Source organism: Paroedura picta, chromosome 3, assembly GCF_049243985.1.
Source record: "Paroedura picta isolate Pp20150507F chromosome 3, Ppicta_v3.0, whole genome shotgun sequence".
NCBI lineage: Eukaryota > Metazoa > Chordata > Lepidosauria > Squamata > Gekkonidae > Paroedura > Paroedura picta.
The window spans coordinates 168,724,163-168,748,674 of record NC_135371.1 but is presented as its reverse complement, the minus strand read 5'-3'; the positions used below and the strand labels follow the sequence as shown (position 1 = coordinate 168,748,674).

The window sequence follows — 24,512 nt, the reverse complement described above, 5'->3', positions numbered from 1 at the left end:
GGCTGCCTTTGTATCACAGCCCTTGACTTCCTTGGAGGTTCTTGAACGATAGCCAGGTGCAAGCCCCTGCTTAGCTTGTGAGACTGGATGAGTTCAGGCTGGCCGGGGCCATCTAGTCAGGGCAGAGGTGAGGCAGTTCGGCATTGCCTTCCTCTACACAGTAACCCCAGTCTTCATTGGTGGCCTGCCCTCCAATCACTAACCCTCACAGTTTCCTGAGATCTGACATGATCAGGTTGGCCAGAGGCCTCCAGGTCGGGGCTCTATGTTTAGGTCCTGCTGCCACCCCCTCTTGCTTACTTGAGCTGTCCTCATGACTTGGTCTCAATCTGCGGTCCTTGCTCCTGGGGGGGGGGCAGGGGGTCCTCTCTCCGCTTGCGTCCAAACCTGGCATCTTCTCCTGTGAGGCTGGTGGGAAGATCTGCTGCTCCATGCCTTGGGCTGCCCCGGGTGCCTTGGATGTGCTCGGGGAGGTGGGGATTGCTAAGGAGGGGAAGCTATGCTTTCGCGGGGCACAGGTGGCGGTGGGGGGGGGGGATCGCACGGGCGCCGCGGCCGCAGGAAGGAGCTGGCCCAGCCGCGGCGCTGCTTGCTTCGGGGCGGGGCAGGGGGAAGCTCCTTCTTCCGCGCTCGGCCGCTTGCCCTCCTCCACAGCCGGCTCCTCTTCGTATCTCCCTCTTCTCTTCCCTTCCCTAGAAGCGGCTGCTTCCCGAGGAGTGGAGCAGCCCAGAGGCGGAGGGGGCGGCAGCAGCGGGATGGAAGGTCAGGAGGAGGAGGAACGCCTTCGGCGGCCGCAGCCGCAAGCCGGCCAGGATCAAGCAGGTGGGGCGGCGGGGAGCCAAGGGGCGTGGCCAGAAGCGCCGGGCAAAAGCCAGCTTCCAGCCAGAGGTAACTGCCCCGCCCTCCCCACCCACTCCCAGGTGCAGCCCCCATACGCTCTGCCCCCACGTCATCCGGTGGTTTCCTTGGCCAGCCGCACCGTTGCCACGTCTCTCCTTGGGGCGCATCACCGTAGCCCAGCTGGCTGGTGCCCCTTGCTTTCCTCGTTCAGTCCTCTTCTGCCACGTCTCTGCAACCTGCCCTGCAGGCAGTGGATCCCGGGTGGCGCCTCGGAGGAAATCTAACAGTTTCCATGTACCTCGCCCACATCCCACCGCCTGCTCCTGGGTTTCCTCCTCAAACCTCCTTACGTTTCCTTCTGGCCCAATCAGCCTCCTCCTTCCTGACCTGGACCGCCTCTGTCTTACTCGTGTCTTCTTCTTCCTCCCTGCTGTGTGTCTCTCCACTGTGGACTCCTGTGTGCTTTACGGGCTGATTGTGGCAAAGGAAAGGTAGGGACAGCGGGCTCGGAAGGTGCCGTCCAGAGACACTTCCAGCCTCGCGGGGGTTTAGTTCAGGATGGTATGCCCACAGGCCCATGACTTGCTGCTGGGAGCTCATGGCTATTTCTTTAGGGTTTTTTGCCCATATCAGATTTAAGATGAATGCTGGCCAGACCTATGTTGAGTCTGGAGATTTAGCATATATCAGCAGCAGCTGCCAGCCTTCTCCAAAAGTACATAGCAAACACATGGTGCTTAGAGGTGAAGGAACATAATTGCAGGATGAAAGGGTCCTTAAAAAAAATAAGCTTAGCATGAACTGTTTTCTTGAAGCAAGCAGGGGATTCCGAAATGAGGGGCCCGCATCCAAGAAAGCCCTGCTGCCTTCTGAGCTTCTGGCCTCCCATCTCAGCAGCACCTGAAAAGAGCTGCCTCCTGAAAATTTCAGAATCCATTAAGGCACAAGCGCAGTGGTTCTCGACCTTCCTAATACCACGACCCACTTGGGGTCGCGGAGGCTGCCGCCGCCACTGTGGTGACCCCTGGAGAAAGGGTACAGTGCTAGCGGGTACAGTGAGGTGCATATTAATGTGTGAGGTATGGGTTGCAAGCATCTTAGGGCCCATTCTGGCTTAATATGTTAAAATAAATGGCGGGGGAGTGGAATACGTGGGAAGATTAAAACCACATGGCTAGATCAGGCTGCGGAGAGCTGGACAAAGCACAAAGTACCAGAATCTGCAAGTGCATGCAGTTGTGCGCACCAAATAACAGTTTTTGACTGATGGATGGAGAGTCGGCCTTGAAACCTAGCATTTGTCCGTTGACGCAGGATGGTACCTGGTTAAGACTTTCCTCTCCTTTTTGTCCCAGTTTGTTGGCGTCCTCTGTAAAAGTGTTGAGCTGATGGTCTCCATGTGATTCCGGTGAGGTGATGTTCAATAAGAAGCAGACAATGTGTACCTTGGTGTGCATCCCTAGTACTGTCTGGTCAAGGGAAATAAGGACCCCCCCCCCAGTTATGTCTTCAAGGAACTTCTGATGCTCCTAGATCATAGCTTAGAATCATAGAGTTGGAAGGGGCCAGACAGGCCATCTAGTCCCACCCCCTGCTCAATGCAGGATCCACTTCAAGCATCCAGGATAAGGATCTGTTCAGCCGCTGCTTGAATCATCTCCCCTCTCAACCTCCTCAAGGCTGAACATTCCCAAGCCCCTCAGCCTTTCCTCAGCGAGCTTGGTCCCCAGACCCCGGATCATCCTCGTCGCTCTCCTGTGAACCCTCTCCGTTTTGTTCAGGACCTTTTTGAAGCTTCAACCAGAGCAGTATGAAATGGACACCCAGAAGTAGCGCCGGATTCTTATTGTGTCAGGAAGGCACTGGGAATTCTCAGCTTGTCGTACCGGTTCTTTGAGAACCAGCACTGGCAATAAACGCGCAATTGAGAAAGGCAGACTCCAAATATAAATGAATGAAAAACAGTTCTGTGCGGTTAGTGAGGATCGGATACCTCGAACCCGTGGTATTGCATACGGCCCCTTCTTTCCCTCACCCCATAACCCTGCACATGCATATCCTAACCCAGGGCAACCTATAGAAAAGCTTTTTAAAGAAGCCCTCGGAATCCTGGTAGTCTTGAATCTGTACAGTCATATTACAATCTAATCCCCCTGGTGGCAGCACCAATTGAAAGGAAACGCGGAGGGAAAAATCTAAAGGTGAGGAGCAAGGCCGCGAATGGAAAGCGGTGAACGCTCCTTTTCCTCGATTGAAACCGAAGAGCTGCAGTTCATTTAAGCTTCTGTGGCAAGGATTCTTACTAAGATGCCTCTGAAATAGGAGCAGTGTACGCTTCAGTTGTTAAAGCGTCAGTCGCGTTAAGCTGCACGAAGTTAAAACGCACTGAGGTTTCGTGATGGTTAGCTTGTTAGTTACTTTTTTATGTGGCCTGTGAAAATTTACTGTGCTCAGACCAAGGGCCCATGTTCTATGCGAGGGAGAAGGCGAAAAAAACCTTAATTTTACATACCTAATTTACTCAAATACATTTTGGTTTGCGTTAACTTTGCCACTTTTCCATGACACTTCAGAGATCTCAGGAAATCCACACCCATTCCTGGAAGCTCTGATTATATCTCTCTGTCCTCTGAGATTTTGCTAGACCCATCTGAAGTTTCAGGCTTCTCATCAGTTGTAGGGGCTTACGATCCCCGAAATGCCAGGTTCTACTTGGGATGCCAATTCCATGTCTGTGGAGCATATTCCACAGAGTGGTCTAATCGCACTCTGTTCCCTCCCAATTTTACTGCAGGCCGAGGAGCTGCCGTCCGTCAGCAAGCCGATCGATCTGTCCAAGGTGCCAAACCGAGATATTTCTGACCAACAACCACTGAAGCTAAAGGAGGAGGCAAAGGAGGCAAAGGAGTTGTCTCAAAACTACGTGAAGGACCTCCGCATCGTACCACAGCCAGCCAAGGAGAAGCTGCAGATACCACAGCCAGTCAAAGAGGAGCCAGAAGTCCCCTGCCAACCCACCCCACCCACTCAGGTCCCGGTGAAGGTGAGAATTCTCACATCCTGCTACACTTGCTTACCCAGTTGAGTCATTCTCAATTGGTCGAGGTTTCTAGCATTGGTACTGCATTCAGGTGTCTCCCTTTTGATGTGAAACATCTACTGCCGTGCTCCCTCAAACGAAAATGTAGACGGTCATGAAATCCGTCATCCCGCCTTAGGGAGCACGCCACTAGAAAGTACTTTCATCCATCCACCCATCCATCCACCCATCCATCCATCCATCCATCCATCCATCCATCCATCCATCCATCCATTTTTATACTGCCGCTCTTCCAATGGTCTTGCGGCAGTTCACACTATTTAAAATACAATAAAACCCCATAAAACACCCTTACAACAATAAAAGAAGATGAATAGATAGATGGCAACCTCTTACTCAACATTTCCAATCCCCTCCCTCCCTCCTCCTTCCCCTGTTAAACCTGAGGTTTAACCTCCTTCCCCTGTTAAACCTCAAGTTTTCTTCCGCTGGGAGCAAGGAGCCATATCTAATAGGAATCAAAGGGGGGAAGCACCTAGCATGGGGCGAAGATGACTCAAAGTGATGACCATGACCGAAGTCAGTTTTGTTTGGGTGAAAGGCACAACATCCCCCCAAGTAAATCCCACCAAAGCTTGCGGGGATAGGGATCTTAGGCACAGTGTGGGGCACAGCATATGGGGCCTACGGTCGGAAGGAGAAATTGGCATAAATCCCTGTGCTCTTAAGAAAATGCAAGGTCAGCAATGCAAACCAGCAGTTATAGAAACCAGCTTGAAACCTTAGCTCACCCCAATGAATGGACCTCTGATGGTCAAGGAAGGAGCATTGCTAGGATCAGGTGCCATGATTGAGAAGGCCATTTTAGAGCTGCTGGCTTGGCTTGGTTTCAAAAAGCTGCAGCAGGCAGAGCAACCCCTCAGAATTCACATGAAAAGTACCTCCTCTTTTTTGTTTGTTTGTTTGTTGCCAAATCATTTTCTCTACAGGTTGCCATCTGCCTGAGAATCCAGGTGTTGCAGCACATGGCGATACCTGCTCACACAACTCTCCCTCCAGACCACCTCTCTTTCTGTTGAAACTGCCCTGTGCACATGGTCTCTGTCCAGATGTTGACTGTGACACCACTGTGCAGGTGTTTTTGAAGTGCTGTCCACAATGAGAGCTTCCCCTTCTTGGCAAAAAAACCCACACACACCTGCAGTGCCTATGTTGTGCTCCTGATGAGCTCTAATTTGTTTTTACAGGAATCAGATACCAGGTTACCTGCTGTTAACCTCCTCCTTGCTACATCTCCCAGGATCAAGCAAGATCGCACAGAACCGGGTGGGGACCATCGCCCGTTGAGTGATTCACCGGTAAGCCTCAGTGTATCCAGAATTGGACTGCTCTTAATCATTGCACCATGCAAGGCTTGATTGTCTCTACGTGGGTCAGATGGTGGAATCTAGAAGGAGTAACAACTCATTTCTGCTTTAGGTTTATGGCCTTCTCTGTGTCTGCAGGGTTGCTTTCTTAAACAGTGTGAGTGTGTGGGTGTTTGGAGCTCCTGACATTTGCTTGTTGTGGCAGGTGTTGGCGGGGCTGCCCCAGTCTAAGGGCCCCAGGGAGACGCAAGGCAGCGAGGTGGTCGTGCTGGATGACGAAGAGGACGACGAAGTGGAGCAGCTGCAACCGATACGCCCCCCGGTGGTGAGTGGTGAACGCGTCAGGGGCAACCTTCGGAAACCATGGGTCGTTTTCCGTTGTTGCAGGGGTGGAGGATGGGTGACCGTGTGTGTGTGTGAGGGGCGGAGTCCGTATGCACCCACATTTGGGGGGAGGGCAACAGAACTACTAGAGTAGCATTAGAGGTGCTGAGGTTGCCATAGTGAGGCCCTTTTCTAAAAACGAGAAGGCTGCAGGAGCTTCTAAGGGAATCTTTCATAGGATCACCTGTCCACAAAAGCAGTGGTCCCTAACCTTTTTATCGCCGGGGACCGGCGTCTTTTGCTGACACCGGTCTTTTGCCGAGGGACGTCGCCGCCACCACCACCGCCTGAGCCCCTGCTCCGCTTGCTTTCCCGGCGGCACCCCTGACTTCCCCCCGCCCACTGGGGGGCGCTGCCAGCAGCAGCTGCACAGTGCCATGCCGTGGGGGAGCCCCAGCCATGGTGACCGCCGGAGAGCACCAAAGGTGAGCTGGTGGCAGAGTGGCAGGGCAGCCCCCGAGGCAGCAGCCAGAGAGGAGGAGGAGGAGAAGGAGCCGCGGCTTGGTACTGATTGATCTACGGACCATTCCCGATCCCCAGACTGGGGGTTGGAAACCACTGCACAAAAGGATTTTAGACTCTCTCTGTCTCTTTCACACACACACCCACACCACCTGTCTTTCCTTTAACTCAGAAATGTATAATATTAAACACTGACTGTTCTCGCTCTTGTACCAAAGAGGTCTTTTCTGAAACTCCCACTCTTCCGCTTCAGAGGACGACCCCTGGTCCCAGCGCTTTGGGAGAGGGAGAAAAGCTTCCTTCTGCCCCGTGTTAATCTGGCTTCTCTCCTCGTTCCCTAGATAATGGAGATCTACAGTCTGGGCGGCGTGCAGCCCCTGGGCCAGCTGGACAGCGTCCTGCGCGAGTTCCTGGCCGAACTGAACGAGATCCCGCTCCCCGCTCACTGGGAGGTGCTGCCCCTGCTGGGCGGCCCAGACCTGCGCCTGGTGCAGCGCTCGAAACATTCCACCATGTCGGCGGCGGTCATCCACATCCGCCCAGGCCTCTTCTTCCACGTGGTGATGCGGAACCTCCTCGTGCCCCCCGAACACGAACTCTACGCCAAGCACCCCGCCCGCCTCACCACGGTCGACGAAGTGGTGGATCTGATCTGCGACCTGGAGGCCTACCGGCTGTGCCTTGGCTGGCCGGCAGGCTGGCACGCCGGCGAACGCTCCCAGGCCTGCGACGTCCTGGTGCATTCGGGCTGCTGCCCGCAGTGCCGGCTGAACCCCTGGCCGTCAGGGAGCGGGACCCGCTGAGAACCGAGCTGGAGGGGCGGCGGGAGGGAAGGGGGGAAATCTCCGGGCAGGACTCGGCCCTGCGGGGCGGCAAACGGGCAGAAGTTTTATTTTGACACTGGAAACGGCTTGGATCTCGGAAAGGGTCATTCCTTGCCGCAAATAGCTTTATATTTTTTTCCCCCTCCCGTTCGGTAGCTTGGCGCAACCAGGTATGTTTGTTTTTTCCCCTTGTCGTCTTCTGTGTCTCCGCCCCCTGCCCCGTAAACCGCTTCGGAGTTTCTCACGGAGATTGAAAAGTTTCTCGCAGAGACCAGGCTGCGGTCCTGCTCCCATCCTTCCCTCGTCTCCTGCCAGAGCATCGCGCGGTGAGCCGCAGCGCGCCGCCCTCGGCAGCCTTGATTCCTCACCGCTCCGTTCCTTTAAACCTCAGACGTCCAGCAGAGTAGGTCTAGACGTTGGCCTGGCGGGAACTTTTTAGTGCATCCGGTTCGGACCCGCCTCTTTGTCACTTTCGGCATCTTCTGCCTGCCTGCCTGCCTCACCCCCTCCCTCCTCCCTCACCGTGCTGTTGAATTTAGCACCGTTCCACAAAGGCGTCTAGATCTTCAGTATGGCCTTCTCCAGCCACGGGAAGTGGTAGGACTTTAGGAAAGGATCTCCTTCTCTGACTTGAATGCTTCCTGGCAAAGACCTCGCCCTTCCTTTCCCCGGTATGCATCTAAAACTTGAAGTGTTGCCTCGGGCATGTTTTTCTGTTTTCGGAGTTTGGACGATTAATTCCGTCGGAGGACCAGGGGCGTTCTGTTTGGGGGACGCAGAAGGTGAAGCAGACCAGGCTCGAAGGCCACAAGGCAGCTGGCTGACCAGCCGGCCCTCTCCCTTGCAGAGAGGTCCCGGCACGTCCTGTTCAGGGAACTTCTCCAGAAGCCATAGCTGCGCGTCCCTCGCTGAATTTGTGGTTTCGTTTCGCGTCTTCCGTTGGGTCGGTGGCAACAGCAGCAAAACCCCTCCCTCCCTCCCTCCCTTTCCCCCCCCCCCCGGACCTTCTCCTTCACAGCACTCTTGGTTTTGTAAAAAAAGAAATTGTGCTTCTTCCTCCCCCCCCCCCCCCCCCGAAGAACATGAAACCTACCCTTGAAGAAATTATCAAAATCAGAACCGGTCTCTCTATTTTTTTTAATGTATTAAAAACTTTAACGAGCAACCCACAGTCTCGAGGTCATTTTTTCCTTTCTCTCTCTGGGCACGTTGGGGTTTTTTAGCCTCTTTGCGGAAGTAAGTAAATATGGAGTCGACGATGGAATTTTAAATCGGACAGGTGTCAGGACCTACAGACAACTGTAGAATAGGGGAACTGCTGGTTACCACACACACACACACACAAAGGCGGGAACCTCGTTTACGGGCAAGCTGCAGCAGTGATCATTTTGCATTACATGACGTATCTATCCATCCATCTATCCATCCATCCATCCATCCATCCATCCATCCATCCATCCATGTTTTGACTTATATACCGCCGCTCTCAAAGACTCACAGGGGTTTACAATAAAAAAAATAAAATAGAAGAAGAATAAAATTATCCAACCCACAAAATCTCCAATACGTAAAAGATGGCTGTTCTGGGGAGTTGCTTCCCTCTCTCTCCTCCCTTGCCCAGCAGCAGTCAGAGTTCTTTCCTTAGGAGCGAGGGTCTTGTTCTAATTCTAGAGGATCTCCCGTTAACGGTAAGAATGGATCAGCGCCACTCAAGCTACTGTTTCAAGACTAATTATCACGCAGTTGCTTAAGGATTGTGGACCTTCTCTGCGTTATCCTCCCTTGCCCAGTGGGTTCCCTGCTGGGTTAAAAGGTAAAGGTATCCTATGTGCAAGCACCGAGTCATGTCTGACCCTTGGGGTGACGCCCTCTAGCGTTTTCATGGCAGACTCAATACGGGGTATTTTGCCAGTGTCTTCCCCAGTCATTACCGTTTACCCCCCAGCAAGGTGGGTACTCATTTTCCCGACCTCAGAAGGATGGAAGGCTGAGTCAACCTTGAGCCGGCTGCTGGGATCGAACTCCCAGCCTCATGGGCAGAGCTTTCAGACTGTATGTCTGCTGCCTTACCACCCTGCGCCACAAGAGGCTCTTCCCTGCTGGGTTATCCATGGACTAATAACCATGCGGGTTGGCGGAGGAGCTGTAATATGGAGGCAGAAGAGTATAACACCATCCTTCCTGCCCCTTCTGTGTCCGTGCAGATGCACTGACGGAACGGGAGATTGTCTTCTCGGAGCAGCTTTCTTTTATATAAGTATTTTCTATAATTATAGATGTAATTTATAATTTCATTTCTATACCACCTATTCCCGCAAAAGTAGGATCAGGGGGGTTCACAGCTGTTGTTGAAAACATCATGTAGGTAAAACAATAGAATGCTTTAAAACCACAGAGCTCCACCTCCCACCAACCATTGCATTCCAGTCCGCCAATAAGGTATGAGCCAAGGGGAGGGGAGAAAGAATATGGGAGATGAGAGGAAAGAGGGGGCCCACATGTTTCTAAGTCGCCATGACCCCAACCACAGACCTGGCAGAAGAATCCCATTTTACAGGCCCTGCAGAACTTCAACAGCTCTGTCGCCCTGGATCTTGACTGGCAACACATTCCACCAGGCTAGAGCCACGGCCGAAAAGGCCATCGGTTCCACTTAATATTTCTGGTAAGGGCTTTGAGGAGGCATGTAATACACACTCAGGGCAACTGTCCCGCCCTGAGTGCTGCCTCCTCCATCCGGCTTGCCTGTCTAGCGGCCAGCCAGTCACCGTCCGTCCCCCACCCTTGGCCACCCCCTCCTCCTTCCACTTCCCTCTGAGTCTCGGAGGCTGCAGATCACTGCTCCGTCAGAGCTGCCCCTGCCAGTGAGTTCCATAACAGCTGCCTGCAGCCTTTCCTGGGGGAAGGGGGGAGCTGTCTGCATAGTTCCACTCCACCCCCCTAATCTAGTGCCCATTGTATTCCTGAATGCAATGGACTTTGCCCCTAGTGTTCAATTTAGTGTTGGGAGCTACTGAGGAAAGTGGTTACCCTGAAAACGAGAGTCAATCACGGACCTCTTTCTGGCTCTCATCTTTAAACCGCTTGGGGAGCGGTATGAATAATTGGTTAAGGGCTAAGTGGGCGGAGAGTGGTTGGCCCCCCCCCCTGAGCTCCCCTGCAAGTTTCAAGAAAATTGCACCAAGGGGATGGCTCCCAAGGAGGCTGACACCATTCCCCATAGACTTTAAAGGTGGGGAAAATTAATTTCAGCAGGTTAATTGCCAATCTCCTGGTTACATTCCTGCTGAATTTATTTTTCCCCCACCTTTAAAGTCTTTGGGGAATGGTGTCAGCCTCTTTGGGAGCTCCTAGGATGGAACCCCTTGGTCCAATCTTCTAGAAACTTGCAGGGGAGTCAGGGAAGACCCTTCCTGTCCGCCCCAAGAAGTTTCAGGGGTGCAATTTACACCCCCTCCCCCCCAGCCCCCGGGAAAGGCGGGAGAAGGATTTCCAATGCAATGGGCCCATTGACTTGCATTGGCTTCAAATCGATTCGGAGCCGTCTGAATCTATTCGGAGCTGTCCGAATCGACCCGATTCGGATCCAATATGGTCTGATTCGAAACGGTCCAAATCGGGGCCACCTTGCACAAGCCCTGCTGGCTCAGACCAGTGGTCCATCTAGTCCAGCATCCTGTTCCTCTGGACGGCCAACAACAGGGCAGAGAGGTTTAGGCCTTCCTCTGAGATTGCCTCCTGCTCTAGGATTCAGAAGTTGACTGCTCCTGAACATGGAGGTTCCCTTTAGTTACCATAGGTTGGAGCCACTGATAAACCTACCTTCCATGAATCTATCTAATCCCCTTTTCAAGCTGTCCATGACTGTGGCCATCACTGCATCCTCTGGCAGCAAATCCCCTCTTTTAAGCGCTACATAAAGAAGTATTTTCTTTTGTGTAGCCTGAAGCTGCTACCCATTAGCATCACTGGATACCCTTTAGCTGTTCTATTTTGGAAAGGGAGAAAGCCTTGCTCTGGGTCAGCTCTCTCCAACCTGTGCATAATTTTATAAACATTATCATATTCCCCCTTGATTGTCTCTTTTCTGGGACTTTTTGTTTGGTGTAGTGGTTAGGAGTGCAGACTTCTAATCTGGCATGCCAGGTTCAATTCTGCACTCCCCCACATGCAGCCAGCTGGGTGACCTTGGGCTCGCCACAGCACTGAGAAAGCTGTTCTGAACGAGCAGGAATGTGGAACGGTGCTCTCTCACCTCACAGGGTGTCTGTTGTGGGGAGAGGAAAGCGAAGGTGACTGTAAGCTGCTTTGAGCCTCCTTTGGGTAGAGAAAAGCGGCATATAAGTACTAACTCTTCTTCTTTATTTCTGGGAGTTGTCAGCCTTTCTTCATAGGGAAGGTACTCAACCCCCTAATAATACTGGATGCTTTTTTCTGTACTTCTTCCAACTTTGCAGTGTTGTTTTTGAGAGACATTGGCCAGGACTGTGCACATTGCTCCAAATGAGGCCACACCAAGGACATTGTAATGTTGGCTGTTTTGTTTTCAGTCCCTTTCCTAATAATCCCTAACGTAGTTTGCCCTTTTCACCACTGCAGGGTTGACACTTTTATTGAGCTACCTACTACAGCCCCCATATATTTCCCCCTCTCAGTCTCAGCACGTTCAGACCCTATTGGCCTATATTTTGATGTATCCTGGTCCTGCTGACATTAGTTCAGCATGCAACAATCACTATCTTTTCCTCCTTTCTCTGAAGCGTCTGAGAGGAAATCCTTAATTCTTTTTCAACTCAGGGTTTGGCTCAGTGGGAAAACCGCCACAAGGTGGAGCCCAAGCATCCTTGGCCATATATGTGCTTGCAGGACAACTTAAGTAGTATGCATTCTTTTAGCTTGATTTTGCAATGCTGAGCCAAAATAGAAGCCGTAAAGTGTATGTGTATAAATTCAGTCCCCTTAAGCAAGGAAGACGGACTGCACAGTGTTGCTGATATGTAGGAATTGCATCTTCCTTCTTTCAGCCATGTTTCCATGAGGGTGATGAGAACTTAGGACTTAAAGCTGCAGTGCAACAGCTCAGAACTCTTGGAGGTTACTAACTACAGGGCCCAACCACCTCCCCGCCTATGCCCCCAAAAGAGCTCTGCGCTCTACTGCCTCCAATCAGCTAAGGATCCCTGGCCCTAAAAAGTCTGCCTGGTCTCAGCCAGGGCCAGAGCATTCTCTGTTCTGGCCCCCACCTGGTGGAACGAGCTCCCAGAGGAGATCAGGGCCCTGACGGAGCTTAAACGGTTCCGCAGGGCCTGCAAAAAGGAGCTCCTCCACCAGGCATTTGGCCGAGACCAGACGTAATCAATCAGCGACCAAGGGCCCCTGCTCCCCCCCCCCCTCAGAATCCCATCAATAAGCCCTGGACCTGTTTGTATTACTATATTGTTTACTGTTATACTGTGTTGTTATTTGGTTACAATTATTAGTTATCAGTTATACATGTTCTACAGACTGTTTTATGTATTGTTCTCTGTTATAATGTAAACCGCCCTGAGCCTCCGGGGAGGGCGGTATAGAAGTATGATAAATAAATTATTATAATTATTATATCATATTATATTTGTATTCCTAGCTTGCCATTCCCAATGGCTCGTGGCAGGTTACATCATATATAACCCCCCCCCCAATAAAATACCCCAATAACATTCCCCTAAAACCAGGACTATTCCATAATTACGAAAATATTTCCCAAGATGTCCAAAAGCAGCGGACTGCATATAACTAAACTCGCCCACTATCCACCGCCTAAGAGTAACCCAGGGGCAAGTATACTATGGCGAGCAAGAGGGTGGGATTAATCCCCTCCCAGCATAATGGTAGGGTAAAGTGAAAGGGAAGTCCTCCGAACTGTCACCCAACAATTAGTGGGAAACACCAGGCTATACTGTTTCCACCATACCCGGCCTTTTAAAATACCCACTTGGCTGTGAATGTCTCCTTGCTTTGCATTGCATTACGAAGCCGGCATTTTGTAGATATAGAAAATATGGCAGCGTAAGGTTTATTTTATGAGCCTCTTGTGGCGCAGAGTGGTAAGGCAGCCGTCTGAAAGCTTTGCCCATGAGGCTGGGAGTTCGATCCCAGCAGCCGGCTCAAGGTTGACTCAGTCTTCCATCCTTCCGAGGGCGGTAAAATGAGTACCCTGCTTGCTGCTAGGGGGTAAACGGTCATGACTGGGGAAGGCACTGGCAAACCACCCCGTATTGAGTCTGCCATGAAAACGCTGGAGGGCGTCACCCCAAGGGTCAGACATGACTCGGTGCTTGCACAGGGGAGACCTTTACCTTTTACCTTTACCTTTAAGGTTTATTTCTGAACAGTTGTCTTCACTAGAGTGGCAGGAAGGTGGTTGTTGAACCCCGTGAATTGGTACGGGAACCTTTCCGGTCTTCTCTCCCGGGGCAAAGGGGAATTTTAATATAACTTCAGTAAATTGATGGGGAAGCTTTTCTTGTAGGCCTTTGCTTTAAAAGGTACAGAAACTTCTCAGAGGAGATTAGAAAAACCCCAAGGCCAGCATGGGACCAGAGGTAGCAGAACCAGAATTGAATTTGGTAAATGGATTCGAACCACCCAACCAAATCCACTGGTGAGAAGTCAAGGGACGAACCTTTTCATTTTTTTATTTTAATTACCTCAAACAGAAACAAATAAATAAAAGTAACAAAATATAACAACGGTGGGGACAAGTCTCTGCAGACAAGTCTCTAAGAAAAGGTTTACAGATATCTAAAAATATGAACATAGTTGATTCAAGTTGTAATATCCTCAATCCATTGGATTACTGGAAGTGGGCATTTTTATCTTTCCAGTGTTGTAATGTAAGCAGGGGGTTGGACTAGATAAGGGGTAGTCAAACTGCGGCCCTCCAGATGTCCATGGAATACAATTCCCAGAAGCCCCTGACAGCGAATGCTGGCAGGGGCTTCTGGGAATTGTAGTCCATGGACATCTGGAGGGCCGCAGTTTGACTACCCCTGGACTAGATGGCCTGCATGGCCCTTTCCAACTCAATGATACTATGATTCTTCTGGCCACAATAAGAGCAGGGAGGATTCATTTCTATTGAGCATTGGCTAACCTCCAGGAGACAGGCAGATAGTAGAAAAATACATAAGCATCCTCAAAGATAAATGAATATTCTACTGCTAAATAGATACGAGTACTGACTTCCTCTGGAAATGACCTAATAACTGGAAAGGCCCAAAACATAGGTGTGTTTAAATTTATTACAGCACTAACAATTGGTCACTTGACTTGGCCCTTTCCTAAAATGGAGCTGTAGTAGTGTACCGTATCCCCTAACTTTCTTTTTCTTGCGGAATATGTTACGGCTCACGGTCCATCCAGATAACAGCTATAAAATTTAGGGCCATAACTCATTGCTTTGGCAAAAATAGCACAATCTAGGTCCTAATTCCATTCATGCTAGAGACCTTGGACATCATAGTTTTTGCCCAACATCAAATATTTGTAAACAAATACTGTAGGTTTCATTCTCTTCATTGGTTCAAAGAGAGTTTTCAAGAGCAAGGGAGCTTCTGAAACACAGTTCTACAAGCTCACCTTTAGATATCAATAGAAGTTGCAGTTGTCAACAATGGCCATTCAGTGGAGGTTGGCAAGTCATATGTAGACTTCAGCTGAGACGATAGCAAAAACTCATCATCACAGTCTTAGCTGTCATTCCAAAGTAAAAATCCCACTGTCTCTCCAAGCCTTCTTTGTAATTTGTAAGTCTAGATCAGCCCATAGTGCTCATTTGGCATGTGATTACTTCAGTTGGTTCGGTTTTCTTCAGCAAGGTGCAGGCCAATGGCTTTGTGTGTGTGGTACGTCAGGTGTCACACTGTCTCTTTCTGCAGTGTTGGGGATTCCACTTCCTGAGAAGCATGGCTGCTGCTGAGAGACGTCTTTCAGCCTGCCAAAGACACCACAGGGCTTGCCAGCTCCTTGGTGGAAAGAGTGGTTGGGGAGGGAACTTTGGGGGGGAGGGCATAGAGAACTCTTCTCTGAAGATGGTGGGTTTGAGAGGGAATCTCAGGTGGAGTGGTGGATGTGGGAGGCTTTTTGGCAGGGAAGGTGAGTTTGGGGGCAGTCTAGTGTGGGAGGGTGGCTTGGAAAGCTCCTTGTTAGAAGCAGTTCTTTGGGGGGACTATTTGGTGGTTGTATGGGGGACTCTGTAATGGAGACAGTATGTTGGCAGGGAGCCTTGGTAGAGTAGATTTGGGAGCTCCTTTTCATGGGCAGTGGGTTTGAGGGGAGCCTTGGGTGGGATAGTGGAGGCGGGGGGCTCTTTTTCAGAGGTGGCGAATTTGCAAGGACTTTTGGGTGGGAAGATGGTATTTGGGAAATCAATGGCTGAATGTTTGGTATTTGTCCTATGGGACACTATAGGAGGGAAACACTGACTTGAGGCATAGGGCTTGCTTCTTAACGTTCACAGTCCACAACATACTGGCTCAGGTCTTTTCCTTGGCAATGCTTCCTCCATTCAACCCTGCAATGAAAATGTCTTGGTCAAAATGCAATCGATCATTGAACTCAGATTTTTGTTCTCCTACAATATAAAAAGGTAAAGGCATCCCCTGTGCAAGCACCAAGTCATGTCTGACCCTTGGGGTGACGCCCTCTAGCGTTTTCATGGCAGACTCAATACAGGGTGGTTTGCCAGTGCCTTCCCCAGTCATTACCGTTGACCCCCCAGCAAGCTGGGTACTCATTTTACCGTCCTCGGAAGGATGGAAGGCTGAGTCAACCGTGAGCTGGCTGCTGGGATCGAACTCCCAGCCTCATGGGCAGAGCTTTCAGACTGCATGTCTGCTGCCTTACCCCTCTGCGCCACAAGAGGCTCATATAACATAGATATTGCCAAAGTATGTTTATAGAGGCTGAACCGTGAATATCTTCCAGAGACCATGGAATGGGAGGAGGTCCTAGGGAATAATAGTCTGAAAATTCAAGAAATAAAAACTTGTCCTAATTAAACTTTGTTCAGCCAACTATCGAGTGTAGGGTAAAAGGACTATGTTCTCACATTTCCTTTATATCCTTTCTTGGCACGTGGATGGACTATGTGTACTGTTTTTATTTTGATTACATTTTTCTTGTATTTTGAATGCTCAAAGCCTGATTGCCATAAGCGAACTGCCAGTGTATATTACTTTTAACCCTAAAATATCTGTGTCAAGGGGCTTTGAGATCTTGGAAGAACATCTTGAGCAGGGGTAGTCAAACTGCGGCCCTCCAGATGTCCATGGACTACAATTCCCATGAGCCCCCTGCCAGCACTCGCTGGCAGGGGGCTCATGGGAATTGTAGTCCATGGACATCTGGAGGGGCGCAGTTTGACTACCCCTGATCTTGAGGCTTGGCACAGATTCTTGGCCACCAGGGGCACTCTAGAGCGCCAGTTCAATGGCCAGTCCATTCTTGCCATTTGTACCTCTACAAAGGATATTCAAGATTGCATATAGGGACAAAGGTGATCTGTTGTTTACCAAGGCCACAAGCCAGTCGCTTGTACAACCTTCTTCGCACAATTGATGTCATCGGTGATGTCATCATCGCATAGCGCTGGAAGGGAGAAGATGAAGACAGAGTCAGAAAGGGTAAAATGTCTAGAAAAGCATACTCATAATTAAATTATTAAAGGCTGACTGGTTTCCTATACATGCACGATCAAGTCAGATATTCAATTAAAGGTAAAGGTAAAGGTATCCCCTGTGCAAGCACCGAGTCATGTCTGACCCTTGGGGTGACGCCCTCTAGCGTTTTCATGGCAGACTCAATACGGGGTGGTTTGCCAGTGCCTTCCCCAGTCATTACCGTTTACCCCCCAGCAAGCTGGGTACTCATTTTACCGACCTCGGAAGGATGGAAGGCTGAGTCGACCTTGAGCCGGCTGCTGGGATCGAACTCCCAGCCTCATGAGCAGAGCTTCAGACAGCATGCCAGCTGCCTTACCACTCTGCGCCACAAGGGGCTCTTGTATGTGTGTGTGTGAATATAAATATAAATATAAATATAAATATAAATATAAATATAAATATAAATATAAATATAAATATAAATATAAATATAAATATAAATATAAATATATAATGTCTTATTCAAAAGCATGCTGTAAAGTGAAGATTCCTTTACCGTCACAAAGTAAGTTGCATTTGTTGCGCTTGACTGGCGTCTTGAAGTCTTCACACCACCACCGCCCACTGAAGAGGAAGAGTCCGTAACTGGTGGCTTTTGGGCCCACCCTGATGGCTGAGGTGTTGAAGCGGCTACTGTGAGCCACCAAACAAACCCCTGTGGGTCGAGAAAGCAGGTGACAGCAAATGAGGTCAGTAGACACATCTTTCCAGGTGGAATTCCCTGTCGTGTAGCTTTTGGAAGGCGTACCTTTTGGGGTTGGGGCTCAGCCTGACACGTTGACTAGATGCTTAAACAATGTTTTGTGAGTGATCAAGAGGAATCTGACGCACAGAAAGGGTCGGACAAACTGGGATTTGTGATTTGTTTTCCAGAGGCTGGCCTGCTGGCTGGCCTGCCGGCCGGCTGGCCACCTTTCTTTCTTTCTTTCTTTCTTTCTTTCTTTCTTTCTTTCTTTCTTTCTTTCTTTCTTTCTTTCTTTCTTTCTTTCTTTCTTTCTTTCTTTCTTTCTTTCTTTCTTCCTTCCTTCCTTCCTTCCTTCCTTCCTTCCTTCCTTCCTTCCTTCCTTCCTTCCTTCAATCCCTCCCTCCCTCCCTCCCTCCCTCCCTCCCTCCCTTCCTTCCTTCCTTCCTTCCTTCCTTCCTTCCTTCCTTCCTTCCTTCCTTCCTTCCTTCCTTCCTTCCTTCCTCCCCAGTTCCTTGAGCTTTTCCTTCCTTCCTTCCTTCCTTCCTTCCTTCCTTCCTTCCTTCCTTCCTTCCTTCCTTCCTTCCTTCCTTCCCTCCTCCCTCCCTCCCTCCCTCCCTCCCTCCACATCCAAAATCCCCCCCTCCCCTTACACATACACCAACGAATACAAGCAGAGGGGAAAGGGAAGCACTTACAATCTGCTACTTTGCCACCTGCAAATCCTTCCATGCCATTTTCCTTCAATATGGCGGCCAGGCTGCACCTGTCAAGGACGATGGCGCCATTTTGGGCCACCAAAAGCAGGAGCAAGAGACGTGCTAAGTCATGAGTCGTCATCTCAACAGTGGTGGCTACGTGAAGGACGACTGGGGCCTTTATAGGCTGCCAGTCAGAGGTGGAACTGCCCCGTTGATTCGGCAGGAAATAGATCAAGTGCTGTGGCAGCCCAGCCCAAGGAAACTTCGAGCTACCATCACCAGTTACTAGAACTTGTTCACAGATTTCCAAAACCAAAGCCGTCCAGCGCAGCATTGTTCCCCAGCTAAACAATCCCAAAATTCCATTCAGTCTGGAGGACGGCCAAACTGCTCGTGCTGTACCGCCAGTAATTCTGAAACACAAACTAAGGTGAGTGAATTGCAGTAGTCCAGTCTGGAGGTAATTGTTCCATGGATCGATGTGGCAAGGTCTGACCCAGGCAACTAAGGAGCCAGCTGGTGGGTCTGGTGTAAGTGAAGAAATGCCGACCATCCTACCGTGGACACTTGTTTATCCAATGATAGCACAGAATGCAACCACAGTCTACGTGATGACTCTGAGGACCTGCACTCCTGAAGACACCAAAGCAGACTTGGAGCTCATCGTCGAGATGAATAGAAGTAGCTTTATTGGAAGCCTTAAGGGAGCATCCCCTGGAACAGTGGTCCCCAACCTTTTTATCACCAGGGACCGGTCAACGCTTGACAATTTTACTGAGGCCCGGGGGGGTAGTCTTTTGCTGAGGGATGTACCAACTGATCTATGGACCGGTACCGGTCCCCGGACCGGGGGTTGGGGACCACTGCCCTGGAAGATGCCATCACAGACCATACATCGTTGAAGACCCCTAATGGAGTTTTCCAGGAACAGATATACCATGTCCCTCCTCCCAGAAATGTGCGCGCCAAAGGGGGTTCTCACGGTTATGCAAAGTCAACGACAAAGCGAAACCATACTTCAAATGCATCTACGCTCCGGCATGAACAGTCGGACAAGGTCGTTTGCATTCCTTACAAACCCCAAAGAGTACCACTCACAGAAGAGAACAGGAATATCAGGAGGAACAGAGACTGGGGGAAAGGGAGGCTGGAAGAGAAAGGCATGTCTCCCAGTGATGGATACATGACAGCCTACAGCTGTCAATGAGACACCATCAATTCTCGGGAGGGACCTCCCAGCTAGCCTATAAAAGCCATCTATTCTTCTTCTGATCTGTAGGTCACTAGCAAATGAGCTTCAACAAGAAGCCTCTCATATTCTTTCTCGCTTTCCCATTATACCACCTTTTGCTGCTCTGATGAGTGGTTCATTGAGGAGTTGGCGGGAATGTGACACCTTGAGAGAACAAGAGTTGTGTTTTATACCCCACTTTGCACTGCCTGAAGGAGTCTCAAAGTGGCTGACAATGGCTTTTCCTTCCTCTCCCCACAACAGACACCCTCTGAGGTAGGTGGGGCTGAGGGAGCCCTAATAAGACTGCTTGATCAGGACAGCACTATCAAGGTTGTGATAAGCCCAAGGTTTTGCAGCTGGCTGCATGGGGAGGAGCGAGGAATCCACCCCGGCCTGCCAGATTAGAAGCTGCTGCTCTTAACCACTACACCATGCAGGTAGCTATCAAGAGGAGAGTTTTAGGCTTTGAACTCATTGGCCATTTGAATGTCAAGGGAAGGAGTACCGCACCTTGGCACCCGGCTTCTCAGTTCAGCCTTGCTATGTGAAACTCTGGGGCAGGAAAGGCAGCCAACTCTGAAGGGGGGCAGAACCAACCACTGGGCACAAACAATAGAAGTCATGAATTACCCAGAAGCCTTTTGGCATCCATGAGGTCAACAGTCAGAGCAGGGATAGAAGCTGAATGGAGGTATCATTCAGCCATGAAGTAATTTCTGCTGATGTAACTCAAAGTCTGTGCTTTGTGAATTCTCGTTGTGTTAAAATGCTAGGTATTAATCAAAGGCCATATCAGAGTGACATAACGATGGTGGGGCGGGAGGAGAGTTTGAGAGCTGAGGGAACGTATTTGAGATAGCCTAAGCAGAAAAAAAAAGACTTGTCAGGCAGAAAAGATAGATTAGTACATAGAAAACTATAACAATACACAGGGGGACTGAGCTGGCTTTTATCCAGAAAGACAAACTTCTAACAAAGGTGGGAAAATGCCTTGAGTAAAGAAAAACACACACACAAGGCCTTGAATGTGTGAGCATTAGAACATAAGAGAAGCCATGTTGGATCAGTAGCCAAAACCCAGGGACCATCAGGAGCTCCACAAGACCTTTAAGAACATAAGAGAAGCCATGTTGGATCAGGCCAATGGCCCATCCAGTCCAACGCTCTGTGTCACACAGTGGCCCAAACCCAAGTGCCAGCAGGAGGTCCACTAGCAGGCTTAAGAACCTAAGAGAAGCCATGTTGGATCAGGCCAAGGGCCCATCTAGTCCAACATTCTGTGTCACACAGTGGCCCAAACCCAGGTGCCACCAGGAGGTCCATCAGTGGCTTTAAGAACCTAAGAGAAGCCATGTTGGATCAGGCCAATGGCCCATCCAGTCCAACATTCTGTGTCACACAGTGGCCCAAACCCAGGTGCCACCAGGAGGTCCATCAGTGGCTTTAAGAACCTAAGAGAAGCCATGTTGGATCAGGCCAAGGGCCCATCTAGTCCAACACTCTGTGTCACACAGTGGCCCAAACCCACAGCATTTGCTGGCAGGGGCTAATGGGAATTGTAGTCCATGAACATCTGGAGGCCCACAAATAGACTACCCCTGAGCTAGATAACAACTGTAGAAATATCGGGCCTCACTCCAGCCTCCTTTGCCCTCCTTTTCCTCCCCCTCCCCATATGTTAACATTTCCTGGCTACAACCAGACTTCAATAACTAAAATTGATGCAACCACTCCGAGACGAAACCAAGAGAGGTGTTCAATCAATAGATATAGATTTATTCTTGGGTATGATGCCATTGGCTGATTGGATTTCAATCCCCGGCATGGCATTTTTATGGCGGTCACTCTCTGAGTCAACATCGCCAGTGAGTTGTCTACCATGACGCCACTTTCTTTCCCACTCAGTTACCACCAGTTCAGACTCTGTCCATGTATATAGTTATGATTAGGGTTGTGCGATTCGGCTGCCAAGGTGGCTGTTGGAGTCTGAAGTGGGCAGCACCGTGGCACTGAGACTGGCGCCGCCCGTCCCCCCCCCCCACACCATGGTGCTGGCTGCTTCGGCAGCTGAAGCGCACAAAGGCTCCTCCCCTTCCCACCCCTTCCAGGCCCATCATTGGCCATTGTGGGAGAAGGGGCAGGTTGACATGACCATATATGGTCATAAAGGTAAAGGTATCCCCTGTGCAAGCACCGGGTCATGTCTGACCCTTGGGGTGACGCCCTCCAGCGTTTTCATGGCAGACTCAATACGGGGTGGTTTGCCAGTGCCTTCCCCAGTCATTACCATTTACCCCCCAGCAAGCTGTGTACTCATTTTACCGACCTCGGAAGGATGGAAGGCTGAGTCAACCTTGAGCCGGCTGCTGGGATCGAACTCCCAGCCTCATGAGCAGAGCTTCAGACAGCACATCCGCTGCCTTACCACCCTGCGCTGCAAGAGGCTCTATATGGTCATATCATCTGATAAATGTTTAACACATAAAAAAATATTAAAAATTAATTAACTCCCACCCATTCAGGAACCCCCAGGGTTTCATGAAACTCTGGTTGAGAAGGCCTTGGCTAACAGTTCTAGAAGTACTCGGGTCACCTTGGGAGTTCCTTTTCCACCCCAGTCAGGCTTCAGGGGAACTAGCTGAAGGTTTTTCCTCCAAGCCTACTGTCCTTTCCTGGTCCCACCCCCAAATTTCTAGGAGTTTTCACAGAGGTGGCAACCCTACCCCCCAACTCTTGATGGTGTCCAGGAAGGATCTGGACACCTTACTTAATTTCCCTTTCACCCATTCATCAAAACAGCACATTCGGATGTGATTGCACTCAATTTATTGAAGGTTTTGAGGGAGGGAAACCATTCACTCAAAGCAAAAATCTGCTCTGCCCCCCCCCCACAGACATTTTTCAATTAACTTCTTGTTCGTATGCAACGACAGGCATTCTCCCCACCCAATACACATGTACAACAAGAAGAACTGGATGAATCCAAAGAACGGCGAGGTCTCCTTTCATTGGCAGAGCATGAAGAGAAGTGCTGGTGCTCAGGTCCTCACAGATTGCAGCCCCTAGTCCATTCTGAGAGGTCTTTCCCCTTGCAGTTTCTTACCCAGGCAACCCTAAAAGTCATAAAAAGAGGAATGAGCAGGAGGGAATGCATCGGTCACAGGCCTCTTTCTTGGACAGCTCCAGGGAAGGTGGGCCTTCTTGGAGATAGAGGTTCAGGTCGCTTCCAAGAGAGGCTCCATCAACCTTCCCATTCAATGTCTCTTGACAGCGGCCGATTAAGCACCCAAGCAAACCATGCATCTTGTTGTTGTTAGGTGCGAAGTCGTGTCCAACCCATCGCGGCCCCATGGACAATGATCCTCCAGGCCTTCCTGTCCTCTACCATTCCATGGAGTCCATTTAAGTTTGCACCTACTGCTTCAGTGACTCCATCCAGCCACCTCATTCTCTGTCGTCCCCTTCCTCTTTTGCCCTCGATCGCTCCCAGCATTAGGGTCTTCTCCAGGGAGTCCTTCCTTCTCATGAGGTGGCCAAAGTATTTGAGTACCATGCTTCTAGCTACCCCCATTTGTACAACTCCCAGTAGAGTTCTGGGTTCACCTCAAGATTCCGGTTCTTGCCTTCAAGGCCATATGTGGTCTGTGTCCGGTGTATCAAAGGGGCCTCCTGTCTCCATACACCCCCCAGAGGGTGTTTTGCTCAGCAACAACAAATCAATGTCCTAAGTTCTGCAGGGCCTGTAAGATGGAACTCTTCTGCCAGGCCTAAATCTCGGGCTTCCCTCCCACCTCTTCCGCCCTCCCAGCACCCAACAGCTGGCTAGTCATAACCTATCAATCTGGTATTCTTGGTTAAAGGCCCTTCGTGGTCTGGAACCCACATATCTGAGGGACCATCTCTTGCCCTGCACCCCCCACAGGGCTTTACGCTCTGCAGATACTGATTTGTTGGTTGTTCCCGGCCCTAGAGAAGCTCGCCTGGCCTCAACCTTGACCAAGGAGGTAGAATAAAGTGCTGAGATGGAATGTCCTGTATGGCATCTTGATGATCAGGGGGGTGGAGGCACGGGTGATTGATGATATAGTCTACATATGGAGGCCAGTTACTGCTGATGTTTCTATAGTCTTGGTGGGACAACGTTGTCTTGCAGGCCTTGCAGAATTGCTTTAGGTTCTGCAGAACCTTGATCTCAGGAGAACGTTCCACTAGGCTGGTGCCAGCGCAGAGAAGGCCCTGGCTCTGGCTAAGGCCAGTTTTGCTTCTCTGGGGCCAGGGATCTTTAGCAAATTTTGCATGGTCGTGTATATGTTAGTTGACTGAGCCTTGGATGAAACATAGAATCATAGAATCATAGAGTTGGAAGGGGCCACACATGCCATCTAGTCCAACCCCCTGCTCAACATGACCTTACTCTTCTTCTTTTGCTCCTATCAGGTGTGGAGGCATGGTTGATTGAGGACTCTCAGGCTTGAGAAGTTTCCCATGTTAACCATTGGCTAAGACCACCCCTAGTCCCTATTATAACTTCACAGGCTGCTGTTGACTCTCACAAGCAGAGGGATAAGTTGAGGAGGACTCACCAGGCATTCATCTTGTTGGGGTCCTGGATGATCCTCTTAGCGCACACAATGTCATCTGTGATGTCATCGTTCAGGAAACCTGCAGGGGAAAAATGGTTAGGAGACACAGGAGCTTCAAATGTCCCGGTTCTTTCAAACTCTTTCTGCAAATGACTCTCTGGATTGGGTCCACAGGAACGTTCTCATTGTACAGGGAAGTCTTCTGGAACTTTCTCACTTTTCTCAAGGGAGAACAAGACCAAGGACAATGGCGCCACATCGACAAATTTATCTTATTGCTCATTTTTAAACACATCTTGTCCATAAAAGGATTCTTCAGGGGAATCTTCAATACAATAGCATTATTGAGTTTATACATCCCCAAAAGGCATTACATTCTGCAAACCCCAATCTGCCAGTGGTTCCTAGTCCCAAGGCCATCCACCAAGTCTCCAACATGGCGGAATTAGTTGCTTGTTGAGACCTGGGCCCTGACGGAGCTGACAAAGGTCTGCAGGGGCCTGCAAGATGGAACTTTTCCGCCAGGCCTACGATTGAGACTAGGGCAGTCCTACGCTTTTATTGGCTTCCTTGAGTCTTCTTGACTCCTGAAAGCTCTTTCCCTGCCACAAATGTTGTTATTCTTCAAGGTGCTCCTCCTGGATTCTTTCTACTCCTACAGACAAACATGGCTCCCCATCTTGATCCACGT

General features: G+C 50.1%; 2 protein-coding genes across 14 annotated transcripts in view; one reads left to right on the top strand and one right to left on the bottom strand.

The window, feature by feature from the left end:
• The window catches only part of LOC143833494 (uncharacterized), a 79,928-nt gene extending 71,881 nt beyond the window's left edge, over nucleotides 1-8,047 (top strand). For 2 of the 13 annotated variants that reach the window (XM_077329368.1, XM_077329366.1), the window contains 5 exons: nucleotides 697-888; nucleotides 3,635-3,883; nucleotides 5,128-5,238; nucleotides 5,453-5,572; nucleotides 6,435-8,041. In XM_077329368.1, the coding sequence (XP_077185483.1) occupies nucleotides 697-888; nucleotides 3,635-3,883; nucleotides 5,128-5,238; nucleotides 5,453-5,572; nucleotides 6,435-6,896 (1,134 nt within the window). In that variant the 3' untranslated portion in view covers nucleotides 6,897-8,041. Of the gene's footprint in view, nucleotides 1-696; nucleotides 889-3,634; nucleotides 3,884-5,127; nucleotides 5,239-5,452; nucleotides 5,573-6,434 lie in introns of all 13 variants that reach the window. The other 11 variants (XM_077329367.1, XM_077329365.1, XM_077329363.1 and 8 more) reach the window with 11 other exon arrangements.
• A 5,870-nt stretch (nucleotides 8,048-13,917) lies between these two features.
• LOC143831233 (uncharacterized) overlaps nucleotides 13,918-24,512 on the bottom strand; it is a 29,288-nt gene continuing 18,693 nt past the window's right edge. Inside the window, exons 4-9 of the mRNA XM_077324294.1 lie at nucleotides 23,822-23,900; nucleotides 22,289-22,351; nucleotides 18,002-18,417; nucleotides 17,118-17,276; nucleotides 16,472-16,547; nucleotides 13,918-15,471 (exon numbers count right to left, since the gene is read on the bottom strand). Of these exons, the coding sequence (XP_077180409.1) occupies nucleotides 15,405-15,471; nucleotides 16,472-16,547; nucleotides 17,118-17,276; nucleotides 18,002-18,417; nucleotides 22,289-22,351; nucleotides 23,822-23,900 (860 nt within the window). The 3' untranslated portion in view covers nucleotides 13,918-15,404. The remainder of the gene's footprint in view (nucleotides 15,472-16,471; nucleotides 16,548-17,117; nucleotides 17,277-18,001; nucleotides 18,418-22,288; nucleotides 22,352-23,821; nucleotides 23,901-24,512) is intronic.